This window comes from Canis lupus, chromosome 33, assembly GCF_048164855.1.
Source record: "Canis lupus baileyi chromosome 33, mCanLup2.hap1, whole genome shotgun sequence".
In the NCBI taxonomy this organism is placed as follows: domain Eukaryota; kingdom Metazoa; phylum Chordata; class Mammalia; order Carnivora; family Canidae; genus Canis; species Canis lupus.
Genome location: NC_132870.1, coordinates 2,785,842 through 2,802,531, shown reverse-complemented (window position 1 = coordinate 2,802,531; position 16,690 = coordinate 2,785,842). Strand labels below are relative to the sequence as shown.

The following is a 16,690-nucleotide window of genomic DNA, read 5'->3' as shown; positions in this document are numbered from 1 at the left end:
TAAAAAAAGGAAAAGAATGAAATACCTACCTACTAATATTTATGAATATTTAAAATTGAGCACACACATGCACAACACATATTAAATTGTATTAGAATAGTTACTTAAGTGGGAAGTTGGGGGGAAGAGAAATGGGAATAGGTCATGGGAGCAAAAGGAATAGACAGGCAGAATGATAGGCATAGACAGATAAGCAAGAGAAATAACTGGCCCAGGCTAATCATGCGAATGAGCTGATAAGTAAGATGAAGTCAAACCTCCTCATGTGAATCCCAAAAATCAATAAAAGAAAAAAATTAAACAAGATTCCATTTTACATCAACCAACTTGACAAACCAGAAGAATCATAACACCTAGTGCTGATGAGGGTGGTAGGAAGCAGGCATTCATTTGTGTCTAGTAGGAGTAGAAGTTACAACTTTTTCAAAGGACTGTGACAGGGGCACCTGGGTGGCTCAGTGGTTGAGCATCTGCCTTTGGTTCAAGGTGTGATCCCGGGGTCCCAAGATTGAGTCCTGCATCAGGCTCCCTGCATGGAGCCTGCTTCTCCCTCTGCCTGTGTCTCTGCCTCTCTCTCTGTGTCTCTCATGAATAAATAAATAAATCTTTAAAAAAAAAGGACTGCCACATATTAAAGTGCCAGAGGCTTCAAATAGTACATATATACCCTTGGACCTGGCAATCACAGGTCTAAGAATTTATTCTAATCAAATATGTTTACCACAACTTCTACTAAAAATGTTTGCATCACGGTTATTTATGATAATGGAAGAATTAGGAACAAACGTCAAACCACAGAGGACTGGCTGAATGAATTCTTGCATAGCCCCAGATGGAAAGTTATAAAATAGCTTTAAAAAGATTTTGTAGAAGGATAATAAATAACATGGGAAAGCAGGCAATAAAACTATATAGAGAGTGTGATTTTTACCTTTGAAAAATAAATAAATGTGTGTGTGCATATAACACACACACATACACTTTCATAAATTGGATAGATATTCACCAAAAAACTGACAGTAGTAATTTGGGAGAGTTTGAGTCAGGGATTTTTGCTGATTTTTTATTATTCCTTGAATTTGACTGACTTTGTCAAATTATTTTTTGTAATAAACATGAATTCATTTCATACTTAGGGAAAAATCAATTACTCAAGGGGGAGGGGGAAAAAAGCCTGTAGCCCTCTTCCTTAAGGGGATCCCTGGGTGGCGCAGCGGTTTGGCGCCTGCCTTTGGCCCAGGGCCTGATCCTGGAGACCCGGGATCGAATCCCACGTCGGGCTCCCGGTGCATGAAGCCTGCTTCTCCCTCTGCCTATGTCTCTGCCTCTCTCTCTCTCTCTCTCTCTCTCTCTCTCTCTCTGTGTGACTATCATAAATAAATAAAAATTAAAAAAAAAAGACACATGCTAGGTAAATACCTAATTAATATATTGACCACATTTGTGATACAGCTGAATGATTTACTCATCTTGGGTAATATATTTGAATTTTTAGCAGGGTCTTTGTAGAGCTTGAACCAAAGGGATGACTTCCTAGCTGGCGGAGGCTTTGGCAGGGCCACATGGAGCGAGATTTTTACAAGCAGGCCAGCTTTTCACTGGTACGAGAAGTCAGAGGATGATGGCAGACATTCAGCTCATGAGGAATGTTCTTAAAGTTATCCTTTCTCTCTCCTGCCCCTCTGCCTATACTTCTAAATCTACAACACAAGTACATTGCAAGAGATTTCAAATGCAGTGACCATCTCAGTCCAGCTTGATGAGCCAAACAGAACTCTCAGATTCCACTCATCCACTGTGACCATTGGCAACCCACAGCTGGTAGGACTCCTGGTTTGTTTTTTTTTTTCTCAGCCGCTATTTCTTAAATGGCTATTGATTTCTCCACTGATACCTTTAGTCTATTTGTCTACAGAAATTGAAAAGCCAGAGGGACCACTAACCAAAACCAAGTTTTTGATGAGGAAAGTTCTCAGACTTCCTGGTTGCACTAACATAGCCTGCTCAGATCTCAACAGTGATAACATGGAGGTGCTGTGTGCTTTGTGGACAGCCTAGAAAGGGAGGGGAAGATTGTGTAGGGAGAGCGTCAGGGTGGAGAATAGGAAAAAGAGACAAGGAATGTATGCCATATAGTCTACCTAAAATACTGAGAACCCTAGGAACTGGACAGAAAGCCAGAAGACTTGTCACTAGTTTGTAATCCATAGCTAAAATACTTGGGGGTTCAGATTTGTCGGGAAGAATGGGATCTGTCTAGAAGATAACCTCCCTTGCATCTGTGGCAGGCTTTCTCTGCTGGTATGTGATACTTTTGTCTGTCATTTATCTTTTGACATACACAGCAAGGGTCTAAGAGCAACACAGGCAAATGCCAAATATAGCTAGTCCCCTGCCACAGCAAAGGTCCCAGGCACAACACTGCCAGCTGCTTTTACTTTCTCTCCATTTAACTTTTACATGAACATCCAAAGAGGGAGAGGACTTGGAATATCATTGTCACCTGTTTCCTTGAGTCTAGTTCACTCAAGAAATGTACACATTCTGGGAGGGCAATCCTGTTGTCCAGCCTTCTGACTGGCTTAAAACATTCCATGGGTACTACTCGAGTTCCAATAATAGTTGTTTTTTTTGTTGTCGTTTTTCATTCTTTTAAAAAGAGTAATAACCCTTCCAGCACTGATAAGGCACTCTACTATCTTGAAGAGGAGGGAGACAAAGGGAAGAAGATGAGAAGCAGGAAAAATAGAGATTCTGGAATCTTCCTGAGGCTACACCTAGCCAGGAATTGCTGACAGGAAGTAAATAATAGAAGCTAAATGGAAGTTATGTCACCAGTAAGCCAAAGTCTAGGCATGCCTGTATATTCCTGTCCTCTCTCCTCCATGCAATGGTTTATTACACTTTTCTCAGTCAAAAATTATTCCAGAGGACCTTATATGTGCTTAGCACTATGGGGAATTCAGAAGTATGAAACCTGTCCCTGTCTCAATAATCACTCACTTCCTATAATACACCTTTTAAACTGCCTTTGTAGCCCTGATAGTAATGATTTCAGAGTAGTATGTATCTGAAATTATCTATATACTTTTATACTGACACTCCTCTCCCACTGAGAAAGTAAGTTCTTTAACCCCCAGGGGACAGTTTTCTATCCATTCACTCTGTATCCTAGGTCCTGGTACATGAAAGAGATTCAACAAATATTCCGTACATGAACAGAATGGAAGAGACAAGAGTATCACTTGAAGCAATAAGTCCCCTTTACAAGACCCTCAGCAACTAAGTGAGAGACCATAATTGCTATAGTAGACCAAAGAAGACATGAACAAAGCATATAATTTTAGGGGCAGAACAGAATGAGTGAAGACAGAGAGGTGGAGTGTGCTAGGCCCCCAACTGAATATGTAATCTGGCAATGAAATAGGGACTGACTCTCCAATCCTGGATGATGTTGGAGGGGGCCATGGAGGATGCCGGCTTCACAATGACCATCCCAACAGAACAAGGAGGTGTTGTCTTCTAGCAGATTCCAGAACAGTGGTTTCATAAATGCCTTTGCCAAGAGCTCTGCTCTGGGCAGAACCAGGTTGAACTAAGCCACATGCTGAAACATAATGCTAAGTTAAGTCTTAAGTTAAGTCTTCACTGCCTTGGACTCAGCTCCAAGGGTCAGCATTTCATTTCTAAAAATGGTTGGGTGGCTTCGGTCAAACAAAATTCCAATAAATAATTAACTTTAGAAGTTCCTCTGTTCAAACTATAGCTTTTAAATCTTAGCTAGATCAGCATCCTATATGTAAATTTTATAGGCTTAGCTCTCCTAAGTTTTCCCTCTAATTATACCATAATATTGGCTACGAAACAAAATTCCAGACTCAACACTTAATCTGAGCATTTAAAAAAATAAAAGGATTTTAACTTGTGATGAATACAGGTAACTGTTCCCTATATTTATTTCTTCATAACATATAAAAGTAGATTTTATTTGAAATCAGAAGCAAATGGCACAAAATTCTTTGTTTCTTAATGCAAACAATTTTCATTCCCATAAATTGAAAAATAAAAGGATGGATTCGATGACAATAGTTGCCTTTTGTTGTCCATGTCCATGTTATGCCAGGCATAACATATTTTCATTTTTCAAACATTTTTTCTAATGTTCATCATAATGGTTTAAAGTAGATGACATTGTCCCCATTTTACAGCAGAGGAAATTGAGGCTCAGAGCAGTTAAATTATCTGTGTGAAACCAGACAGCAGTAAGTGGCAGAGGTAAGAATCAAAATGATCCTCCCTTGGTTCTTTAAGTTTCAAAATCTAAGGCCACACAGCAATGAATATAGAATAAACTGCATGAATTTGTATGTTTATGTGATTTCTTTTTTACATCTCTGTAATCAGCAGCTAACCCTGCCTTGATTCCAAGCTCACTATAGGAAACTATGATAGACACTTATTTCACTTCATATCCTCAGGACCTCAAGCAGTGATCAAAGGAGAATGAATGTAGGAGGGAGAGAAATGGAATGGGGAAGGAGGACAATGAAAAGCAGAAATACAAGTCTCCCAACCCATAAGGAGGGCTTACTAAGTGCCAGGCACCATCCTAAATGACATATGTGAATATTTATTCATTTAATCCTTACAACCATGCTTATATGGCAGATACTACTGTTACTGCTTTACCCACAGGCAATTGAAGTGTGGAGTTAAAAAAAAAAAATACGGTTTGTAGTACACGACAGAGCCAAGGCTGGAATTCAGGAGGTTTGGCTCCCAAGCCTACAGTATTAAGCACCATGTCACACTCCCTCCCATCTCTGGGTCTGCAGAATGAAAGTAGCACTTGCCACAGGGTATACACAGCTCCATCCTCAGGCCTTTGTGAGTACTGGAAGTTTGGACTGGCCAAAGTCAACACTGACACACATATAAAAATAGGCTAAACTCTGTTCTTTCTTTATTCAAAGTTATAGTCTTCTGAGCTACTTATTTTAAACTAATCTTGCATGATGTGCGTTAGCTTGGTTGTTTCTAACTCTTCTTCTTATGAACTCCCATGCCTAGGATTTATGTGTGCAATAGTTCCGTGGCCCCACCAGAGTGAAACAGGGGTTGACTGAAAAGAGGGGCAAGACACATAAGGAAAGGGACACCTGGATGGTTCAGTTAGTTTAAGCATCTGCCTTTGGCTCAGGTCATGATCTCAGGGTCCTGGGACTGAGCCCCACATCAGGCTCTCTGCTCAGCAGGGAATCTGCTTCTCCCCCGCCCTCTGTGCTTGCTCACTTGCCCTTGCTCTCACTCTTCTTTCCAAATAAATAAAATCTTTAAAAAAAAAAAAAAAAAAAAAGGCAGACAGGTGAGGAAGAATGTTTTCGGGGCATGGTGAGCTGAGTCTGGATCCAAACTTAGATTTCATAACAAGGTTTCTAGGAAGAGGCGATGGGCCTACCACTCTGATAAGAGAGAATACAATAAATCCAGGACAAGTGGTACCCATGTAGAAAAGGTGCAAGGCCATGTGGTCGATGGGAGGAAGCAAGGAGCATCTATATCTGAGTCAAGCCTGACCAACAGGCTGGTGCAACTAAGAGATTGGCTGTTGATTCCTGGAAATAGATCACAACAGACAAGACAGAAGGAACCAAAGTAGAAGCCCAATCCAGCATCCCTGATGGCCACAAGGTCAAGAAGAATGGGACAGGGCGGGCAACAGGGATGTTTTGACCAGATCCAGCTGGTGGTAAAGAAAGCTTAGGGGTTAAGGCAGAAGCCTGAGGGCCAGGTCTAAAAGATGAATTCTAGTCTCTAAGAGGGTGATTACTCTTTGGCCCTACCTGCTGTAGAGAAGACGCAACTTATAAATTGTCTGTCTTTGACTTAGATTGGTATAAGGATTGGGTGGTAGTGAGCCTTCAGGTGAGGTGATCAAAGCATCAAACTCCAAAACTGGGGAAGGCAGAGGAAACAAAGCAGTGACTGGTATGGGGGTGCATAATGTGTCTATATTTATGAGACTACTTAGTTTAATCAAGCACAAGAACGTAATAACATTAATATACGCACATATACAAACACATTAATCTGTATCTGTGTATCTGTGTATGTATACCACAAAACTCAAGGGAAAAGGGAAAATGATAAGGAACCCTGAGGATAAGATTCTCTAGCAGGACTCCATGTCTTCAGCCCTCCGGTTTACCTGCTCCTACTCTTTTGTCGAAGAGCCATGTGTTTCTGTGCCACTTGTCTCTGCCCCATATTTTTCTCTCAACCCTATATTCAACACAGTGAGCATGAATATTAATCAGGTAATTTCTGGTAATTAGTTTCCTCAGCACAGTGTTCACTTTCTTTTGGTTTTGATGGGTCAATAAAATGCCAAATTATGCTGGTCATAATATAAATGACCCTGCCAAGAGGAATCAATCCAGAAAAACCTGTTGTTACCATGAAATGGCAGGCTGTTTTTTGAAAAGTTTAGCACATGCTAGAAGAGCACTGGTTGACTGGCTGACTTCCAAGGTCAATGGTGAAAAGCCACCAAAAATAGCACAAGCATAATTGTTGTAAAAAATTCCAATAATGAGAAAGCTTATTTGGAAAGCTTATTTGGGCTGTCTCAGCATTGAAACAGTATATGGAAATTGATCACAAGTTTAGCTTTAATTTTTAAGATCATTCTCTCTCTCTTCTTGCTCTTTTTCTTCTCATTTTATGCATAAAAATGCAACCAGGCTGAACTAAAGCAAATTGGTTTAATTCCCTGGAGGGAGCATGAACAAATTTTCCCAGCAACTTTCTACCAGAGGCACTTGTGTATGGGTATGTGGATGGAATGTGGAAGCAATCAGCTACGTAAACCAATAATCAAATGAAACGTTCAAAGTGCCCTACAACAGCATGAACATCACCGACAAAACACTGGACACAGAAGAGAAGGAAAATGGCCCCCGAAAAGAAAGTAAAAAAAAAAAAGAAAAAAGTAAACATGTAGGTGGGATGTGGGGCAGGGAGTAGAGGTATTATAGAAGGAAGAATAATATCGAGGGGAAATTAATTCCCTTTTAAAGGCAAATCTGTCACAGGAGCACTAGCAGGAGGTCTCTTTGATGGGATAGAAGGAAGGAGTAGAGACTACATTCAGTAACTTCATCAAATTGAAATTTTAGCAGTTTACCTAAATTGCCCAACCATTACACACTTACAACGGCATCTGGATGTGCCCACTTTGAGCCTGTTCTAAAATAACAGGTAAACAGAACATGATAAGTAAGAAACATTAGGGGTTCTTTCCTCATTTATGGCTGAGAATCCTATAAAAACACTGGTCCTGCAAGGATCCCAAAAGGATAGTATGTTCCCGGGTTCATCAAACACTTGTTCAACAAATGCTGAACACTTTTTGTAGCCCTTGACATTGGGGATACAAAAGTTATTTTGACAGATTGCAAAGAGCACCCAAGCCAGACTCAGAAGCTAGCATGTCTTTTATTCTATATTGTGACTGGCTCCAGGGTAGGCCCTGCCATCCTCATAACTGTATGACATAAGCAATACTAGTGTTTCCCTTTAAGATGGTTTCCATAAGCCCAGGGATGTTGCTTCTGCCCACAACTTGGACTGGAGGAGGCCAGCAGACTTTCCACGTAGGACCTTCCATGCCACAGAGCTCATTCAGCCCGCATAGCCAGTGAACACCATGTCCTGACTCTCTTTACTATATTCTCTCCAAACGATCTTCCTAAAAAATCTAACCAAGGGCATAGGAGGGAAGAGCTGACCCTCAGACTAGCCCACCTCCAATTCTTTTTTTTTTTTTTTTAATTTTTTTATTTATTTATGATAGGCACACAGTGAGAGAGAGAGGCAGAGACACAGGCAGAGGGAGAAGCAGGCTCCATGCACCGGGAGCCCAACGTGGGATGCGATCCCGGGTCTCCAGGATCGCGCCCTGGGCCAAAGGCAGGCACCAAACCGCTGCGCCACCCAGGGATCCCCGCACCTCCAATTCTCATCATATCTCTGCACCTTCTCCTGCTCAGCTGCAGAGCCGAGTGACCACAGTTCCTTGTATGACATCCAGGACCCTGCCTCTGGCCTGACTGCCTTTTCAGGTTTGCCTGCCACTGCACACTCTGCCTTAGGTTCTGAGCATACCTGATTCTCCGTCTCCTCCTGCAGACAAACGTAGGACTCGGCCCTTTGTCTTTGCTTTCACCGTTACCCCATCTCCCATTCCTGCATTTATTTATTTATTTTTCCTATTCCTGCATTTAAAAAATTATTTATACATTTACTTTTTTACTTATACTCATGATTATAATCACTATTGAAAAAAATGGTTCACTTAAATGACATGAAGACCACTCAGACCTCCAGAGACATGATACATATTACATTATTACATACATATCCAGAGACATATGATAATATTAAGAACTTCAACTAGTTCTTAATTTAGACACATAAAGCTACTATAGCATACAGATACTAAGGTAAGAGTAAATGTAAATGTCACCATCTGTTTTGCTTGTCCAAGTTTCTTATCATGATGTCACTTTCTCATTTCTGTTTCTCCCTCTCTCTTCAGGTAGAAATCAAGTTTTGAAAAAATATAGATATTATTTCACCCTTCATTTTCATTTAAGCACTATGTATTTACACAATGAAGGAATCTGATTTATAACACAATGATAATCCTGAACTGAATTAAGAATTGTTCCAGTGTCCCTAGGCATGTGCAGAAGGACTTAGAGAAATCTTACCACACACACACACACACACACACACGTCACTAACGCACTAGTAAGATTATAAAAACATGTGTCATCTCTCTCATCCACTGTTCTCAGCCCATCAGGAGAATCCCTCAGAGTTTCTTCTCATACTTGAAAACACACTCTGAGCTCCTGGTGGCCCTGGATCTCTTGGGGGACAGGGCTGGCTTCCCTGGTGGCCCAGCCAGTGATTACCTGCACAGGAGTAGCGATCTTGGTAGAAGCCATCCCCACAGGTAGACACACACTGGCCGTGCCGCATCAGCAGAGGAGGCTGGCAGGATGAGCACTCCAGCCCACTGGTACACGTGAAGCACTGAGGCTGGCAGGCTGGCTCCAGGCAAGGGTGGGAAAAAGAAAAAAAGGGCAGCTCTCATTAGCTCAGAGACATCACCTCGGTGCCCATTCTCATGTAGCCCAATTCTGAGGCTCTGGAGATACAGAGAACAACTTTACCAGCCTTCATTATATGGCATATATTTCATGCCAGACTCCACATGAAGGGCTCTATATGTATGAATGCATTTAATCTTCACAACAACCCTTTGGGCCGATATTATTAACCCCAATTTTTCACACGAGGAACAAACTCCCAGAGGTGAAGTAACTTGTCAGAGGTCCCATGAACCTGGCATCTGAACCCAGGAAATTTAGCTCTTGACTCTACTCTTCTTATCCAATAGCCCCCCAGTGTCTTTTGCTTTCAATCATTTTCCTAAGAATATCCCTTGTCTTTTTTCTTCCACAACCCACAGCAGAGGTATAAATGACTTTTAAAAAGGCTAAAGATCAGGCATCAGAAGAGAAAGTAGGGAGAAGTAAATAATTACAAAAATAATAAAAGCAGTTAATCTTTATTGAAGCTTGACAATATCCTAGAAACTACTCTAGACACTTCATGTATATTAACACACTTAATCCTCATAAGAACCCTCTAAGGAAGGTACTAGAAATTTCACTCCATTCTACAGGTAAGAATACTGAGGGACAAAGAGATTAAATATTCACAGCTGTGGTATAAACCAACACACTCTTTTTTTTTTTAATTTCTTTTTTTTTTTTTAATTTATTTATGATAGTCAGAGAGAGAGAGAGAGAGAGAGAGAGGCAGAGACATAGGCAGAGGGAGAAGCAGGCTCTATGCACCGGGAGCCCGACGTGGGATTCGATCCCAGGTCTCCAGGATCGCGCCCTGGGCCAAAGGCAGGCGCCAAACCGCTGCGCCACCCAGGGATCCCACCAACACACTCTTCAATGGAAAATTAGCAGCCTGAGTCTGAGATAAGGGAAAAAGTAGTGATGATCTGGCCTCAAACAAACCAAATTCTGCCAGATAAGATCTCCTTCTCAGATGCATAAGAACTCTAAAAATTGAAGTGAACCCATTCTGGATCCCCCAATAAACCACAGGAGAAAAGCTCTACTACCAATGTGATGTTATCACAGTATTACCAGTGTGATGTTGAGCAAGGCAGTCGATTTCTCTGGCCCACAAGTTCCCCAATTACAAAAAGAGAAAGTTCTAATGAGGGATCTCAAATGTACATGTCAATTCTAAAGTTCTATCTTGGATTAACTGAGTGTTGTAATAAATGACACCAAGAATCCCAGCAATATTACTATCTTTGAAAGTCTTCAAAAAATTAAAAATCCAATCACAACCTCCACATCATCTAGCTTTCAGTAAACATCAAAACACCTGTGAAATGTTAGAAGAAAGAGACCTGCAGGTAGACAAGCCAAGTAATGTATGGATGATGTTAATACCTTCTAATGGTTTTTGGAAGTTGTGCATTTCCTGCATACATGGACCCCCCCCTCCTTGACAGTAGTGAGCCTCAGTCCACCTCTGGACTGTCTGCCCAGAACCATACCTAAACAGAGAGCACCAGCTTGGTAAAATCCCAGACCACAGCTGTGCACACACTGTCCATTCTGCAGCAGCTTTGTGGGGTCCTGGCAGAGGTCACAGTGCTCTGGAGATTGAGAGCAGGTCAAGCAGTCTGGGTGGCAATGAACTACAATCAAGGACAAAGAAGAGGAGAATTTAGTAAAGGCCACAGGATTCCTGTTACATTCTTCCAGAAAAGAATCTACAGAGTATATGGAACGCTATAGAATATGAAGAACAGAAAACTCTGAAACTTAGGTATGAAAAAGGCCGCCAAACAGCAAAAGTGATTTCAATGCAAGCTTTCAAAGAACATCTCCTGTCTGAAATATTATTACTGTCTCTGGTAGCTACAAATGGAAAACACTAAAAACATGACTGGATGGCCCTATTAATACTTCTGCCTGCTGGAATGACTCTACAAAAAGGAATTACCAGCTTTGTAATATAGGATTTAAATGAATTCAATAATTTATGATTTCTTAGACATTCTTCTTAAGCTTTGGCATGCATAGAAAGTTAAGACAAAATACAATTTCAACAAGGTTATTGGCTCAAAAAAAGCTTTCTTCTTTTTCTCCAAATTTCATTCCCAGCATTTGGGATTATCATTGAATTCAGTGGCAACTGTCAGCAAAGGACTTCTTAAAGGTTTTGAAGTTTTTAAGGACCTGATTTTCAAGGTATAGTACATTATAATATACTAAATATTTGTTTTGGAAAGCACAGAGAGCCACTTTGGTGAAGGTAACATAATTAAAACATAAAGTTGCTTTGCTTTTCCCATGATAAACTCTTCACATAAACACTGTGATCGGCCAAAATAAGTTGAGTGCAACAAAGCAGCTGCCAATATGAAAAATTGTGACCCACAGATGAAAACAATTAATTATGAAATACGAATGGAAGAAAATGCCACTTTTCCAAGAGAGACTAAGCTTATATATGCAAATTACTGCACAGCCAGAGCAATGCCAGTACTTGCCAACAATTATTAACTGGAACTAACTCAACCCCAGGTGATTTGAAAGCAGAGTTGCAGAACAAGTAGATAAAATTTTCTTTTGGAAGAAATCAATGAGTCTTTTAACTTCAAAAACCGATTTGAGAACTCCAAAAGAAACCATCTGTTTAATAGCTCACCTTATAAAAAGTGGACACCTGTAACAAACTTTCAGCAATTATTCTTATATCTTCAATAATGGACCAGTCCTAACACATGTATTTGCCTTTACAAGTTTTCAAACTTTATGTTATTTGATATCCATAACAATTTTTCAAGGTAGATAAGGTATATTTTATCAACGAGGCAATTAAGATTTAGAGAGGGTCAATGACTTGCCCAAGATCACATACCCATAATCTGCTGAGTTTGGCAAATATATGGGCAAAGATTAAGTAACACATTTGTTAGAAAAATCAGCAAGAAAAAAACAAACAAACAAACCTAGTAGGTTTGTAGTAGAAAAAGAAAGAAAGAAAGAAAAAGGTCTCTCAGAATTTTTTGGCAGTAAAAATATCTCAGTAGAAATAAATCAGACATGGACCCACCTGATGTGCAATCTGGACAGCATTGTCCCTTCACCACCTGGGCTAGTGTGGCCACTGGACACGGTGGACAAGAGGGCTCATAGCAAGTTACCTGAGAGCCCCGGCACTCACACACCTTGCAAGGGCCATCCTCCCACTTCTCCCCCTCCTACATGAAACAGTAAAGAATGATGTTATCGGAATTGCAAAAATTCAGAAGACAGTTTGCAGGTGGAGAACTTAGAATTTCCATAAGGGACAAAATGAAGGTCCTGCTCAGTATCATACAAACCTAACTCTAAAACAGGACAGTAGTCAATGATACTATTTCTCCTTCTTTGTATATAATTGATTTATTTTAATGTATAACCCAGGCAGAAAGAAAAACTAGGAAAGCATTCTGGGGCTCCCAGAATAAGCAAGAAGCATATAACACTTGTTTCTCAGCCTATCTCACCAAAAAAAAAACACCAGAAGGGATTACTATGTGCCTAGTGATTAGAAGGTACATTACATACAATCTTTACAATAACAGTGGGAAGCTGGTTAAAGCCCTGAATTTCCTCATAATTACTCCAGTAAGAGTAACAGTAGAGTTATTATATTCTTAAAATGAAAGCTCTTGTATGACATCTTTTAGTGGGCTATAGATGTGCCATGGGCTTTCTCAGGCTAAAATATTCTTTTCAGCCAAGCAAATTATGGTAATAAACATTAGTACTTTGATGGAGAATTCAAAGTGAACTATAAAGAGCAATTCCTTTTTGCTCACTATCCCACTCACCCTGGAGATAGGAAAGAGATGAAGGCTCCTATCAGAATGTTTTGGGGCGATGAGGAGGTAAAATGGGAGGATATTAGATCATATTATAATATAAATACTTGATAAAATGTTTACCAAGCCAACTGATGTTGAATATTCCAAAGAATTAATGTGGTTATAGTTAGTAAAAATTAATGACAATGTTAGAAAAATCAAGAATATTATCTGAGAAGGCAGAAGGGCTTTTCTTCCATTTCAAGGCAGACTGGATTCCCAGGCCCCTGACTCTATAGGCTCCAGAATTATGAGCTTGCTTGTATGAACAAAAGTGCTTACATTTTCCCTTAGAAAGGGACCATATAGAGTGGTCCTGCAAAAAAGCTTGAAGGAATGAACACTCAGCTTTGTTTTGGGAAACTAACACTCCCAAACCCCAAAAGCTCCCAATGCTTTGAGGAATATGAAATTGCACTGGTGGTTAAACTGAATTTTCTAGGCCAGAAAAAAAATCAGAAGAAGAAAAATATCACAAAAAAAGGGGGAAAGATACATGTGGGAGCCCGTACTTAGAGAAGTATTAGTTATTAACTCTGGGGAAAACATTGGGTAAAGAAAGGGGCAAAAGTTCAATGAGTCAAATCTAGAGTTAAAAATCTATACTTACTGGAATACGTTTAACTTCACTTGCATTTGAGGACATCTAGGAACAACAACAAAAAATGCATTTATTATACCACTAAAAGCTGGTTTATTTATGCCATTAGGCTGATCTATTTATTTTTTCATTTAATACTTATCCATTTTATCCAAATAACATGCAACTTCATTCACTTCTTATGAATAGAAAAAAAATCTATATATGTCAAAAAAACAAGAAAAGTATATGATATAAGGTGAAGACAACATGCCTCGGAATAGATTTTTTTAATTCTTATTCTTACTTTGTGCTTAAGCCATTGGCTTCAATTTGCTTCCACATGAAGAACTTCATAGGCAAGAGGTCTAAGCCTGGCAAACTCTTCAGTCTTATATGGTACCACAGCATTATGGGGGTTTAGACTCATTTAACACAACTTGCTTTTTTTTTTTTTTTTTTTAATTCCACCTGGGTTAATTTACCTTAAAAACAGGTAGGAAAATTGATAGTATGATTGAGAAATTAGAAATTCAATTATTTATAGGCAGCCTTTAATCTCCTAAATGCTTAGGAAATAAAAATGACTAAGCTGTAAACCACTTAGGAAACAATGTCAATAGCATAATAATAACAATGGTGCCATTTTTTTTTAGCTTCTTTTTTTATTTCTAAATATGCCAGGCACTGTTCTAAGTGCTTTACAGGTGTTATTCTCTCAATAGCCTCATAAAGTAAATACAATTGTTATAACCTTTGTCACAGATGAGGATTAAGTAACTTGTCCAAGGTTATACTCAGTATGTGGCAAAGTAGATATTTGAATTTAGGAGCCCGTACTGGTAATCCTACACAGTACTCTCTCCCCAGCATATACAGGTTTGACAGAGGCAATTTTCCCAAATCACGAAGAAACAGCACATAGGAATCAAAGGACTTAATCCCAATTCTTATCATCCTATTCTGCTTGGTCAATGAAGCAGTTGTCTTTGTGGTCAACTGGCCTATTTTTTAAAACACAATTTATCCACATTCCAAAACCCCATGTGGAAAATATGGGTTATATAAATAGAGCAAATTTGAAGAAATTAAGATAAATGTTTTTTCCATTGGGTATATAATTTTTTAAAGTATAGATTGGGGAATAAAACCTTCACAAATGAAAATTTTACCCCACATCCAATCCCTCAACATCCTTTCAATTCTACCTGAGGCAGTGATGGTGTTTTGGTCTAGGGAGGAGGTGATACAGAGTGATCAGGATCAATTCTACCTGCAACATAATCCTGATCACTCTTTATTACCTCCTCCAGAGACCAAAACACCATCACTGCCTCTGGGCTATTGCTATAAACCTTCCAACCAGACCAGCTACTTCCAGTCCTGCCCCCTCTCATCTCCTGCCTGCAGAGCAGCCGAAGTGAACCTTTCACAGGTAAGCCAGATCAGAGCACTGGGGCTCAAAGCTCTCCCAGCCCCTGTGTGTGCCAAGGCAAAAACACAACACATATACCACAGTGTCCAGGCTACCTGGTGGACCTCCTCGCCAAATCCTTTCCCCCTCATTCACTTGGTTCCAGCCGTGTTCATTTTGTTTCTCAAACACACCAAGCACACCTCTACTTCAGTCTTTCTCATTTGCCAGCCCCTCTTCCTAGTACATTTTCTCTCCACGGATATCCATGTGGCTTGCTCCCTCACTTCCTTTGGGTTTTGCTAAAATTTCTCTGCACAAGAGACATCCCTAGCCACCTTATGTAGAAAAAGCACCTTTGTCCCTCAGTCCCTCAGCTCCTCCCTAGCTGCTCTATTCCCCCGGGCAGTACTTGTCACCACCTGGTGTGGACAGGCTTATGTTTGTCCTCTGTGTCCCCACACTAGAGCGGAAGCTCACAAGACCAGGGACTCTGTCTGCTACTTGCTTCTGTGTCTCTAGTACCCGGCACATAGTAGGTACACAATCACACTTGTTGAACACGTGAATGGTTAAAAGATATGGGAAGGTAATGGCCCCTCATTAAACTAGTTTTGAACTATTATTTAATTTTTAACAGTCTCTGGTTATTAGCCTGCTACTCACAAATTCTGTATTTTCTTCATAAACACAGTACCCATTCTTTGAAATGCATTCAGGGCAGCATTTTCCATCTAAGTGAATTAATTCTTCACCCTGTAGAAGTAAGGATTGCAGAGGCACATTATCAAATTACCATCTCTAGGTAGCACTACTAAAATTGCAAAAACAGCTGGATTCCCTGACTGGAATGAAAAACCTTAGCCCACCCTTTGCTTTGGCCCACTGCTTATTCTCTCTCTCCCTGTCAGCTTCCCATGGACAATCTAGGCCATACAGCTCACCCCCCCAAGTGGTTTTTCATTCCAGCTCTTGTGATACTTGTGCACAGATCCCTCCATCGATTCCAACTCATGACCAGAAGCTCACACAAATAAGAATGGCCAAGATTGTTAATTGTTGTAATCTTGGAAAGAAAGGTACAAGTTTCAGAAAAGGATCAGGCTATCTTAAATATACAACATCTGAACTTGTGATTTGGTGTCATTAACAGTGTTCAAATCAAACCAACAGTTTTCCTTGAATACAAAATCAGATACATCCCTTTATGCACAGATATAGTTTCAGGCATAAATTAAACAGCAGAAAACCAATTTTTATTCAATATTCTGAAACTGTTATCCAACTCACATAATCACTATTTTTTAAATTAATTATAAGAAGAAGGAAAAAGGTCACACTTAGATGGTAGATGCTTAACTTTCAAAGTCTTATTTTAACTTCCCGATATTAATAATTTCATTTTTATTTCTATTATAAAATAACAAATGCTTACTATAAAAATTAAATAATTATAAATTCTGAAGCCTACCTCCCAAGAAATCTGCTGTGGAAGATACAATCTCTGTTTACAATTTTTCATATGCACATACTAACATCTAATAGATCTATAGGATAACGAGTGTTCCTTAAACACTTTCCACTTTCTAAAGCACTTTCCATTTCTAAAGAATGGTTATGTTTCTTTAAATCAAGACATTATCCAATTTTAGGTCTACATTATGTTTAAATT

At 39.7% G+C, this 16,690-nt stretch overlaps 1 protein-coding gene across 1 annotated transcript in view; it reads right to left on the bottom strand.

Moving 5' to 3' along the window:
- Positions 1–16,690, bottom strand: part of FRAS1 (Fraser extracellular matrix complex subunit 1) — a 435,467-nt gene that overhangs the window by 234,176 nt on the left and 184,601 nt on the right. Inside the window, exons 10-14 of the mRNA XM_072810116.1 lie at positions 15,685–15,774; positions 13,635–13,670; positions 12,229–12,376; positions 10,661–10,804; positions 8,982–9,116 (exon numbers count right to left, since the gene is read on the bottom strand). Of these exons, the coding sequence (XP_072666217.1) occupies positions 8,982–9,116; positions 10,661–10,804; positions 12,229–12,376; positions 13,635–13,670; positions 15,685–15,774 (553 nt within the window). The remainder of the gene's footprint in view (positions 1–8,981; positions 9,117–10,660; positions 10,805–12,228; positions 12,377–13,634; positions 13,671–15,684; positions 15,775–16,690) is intronic.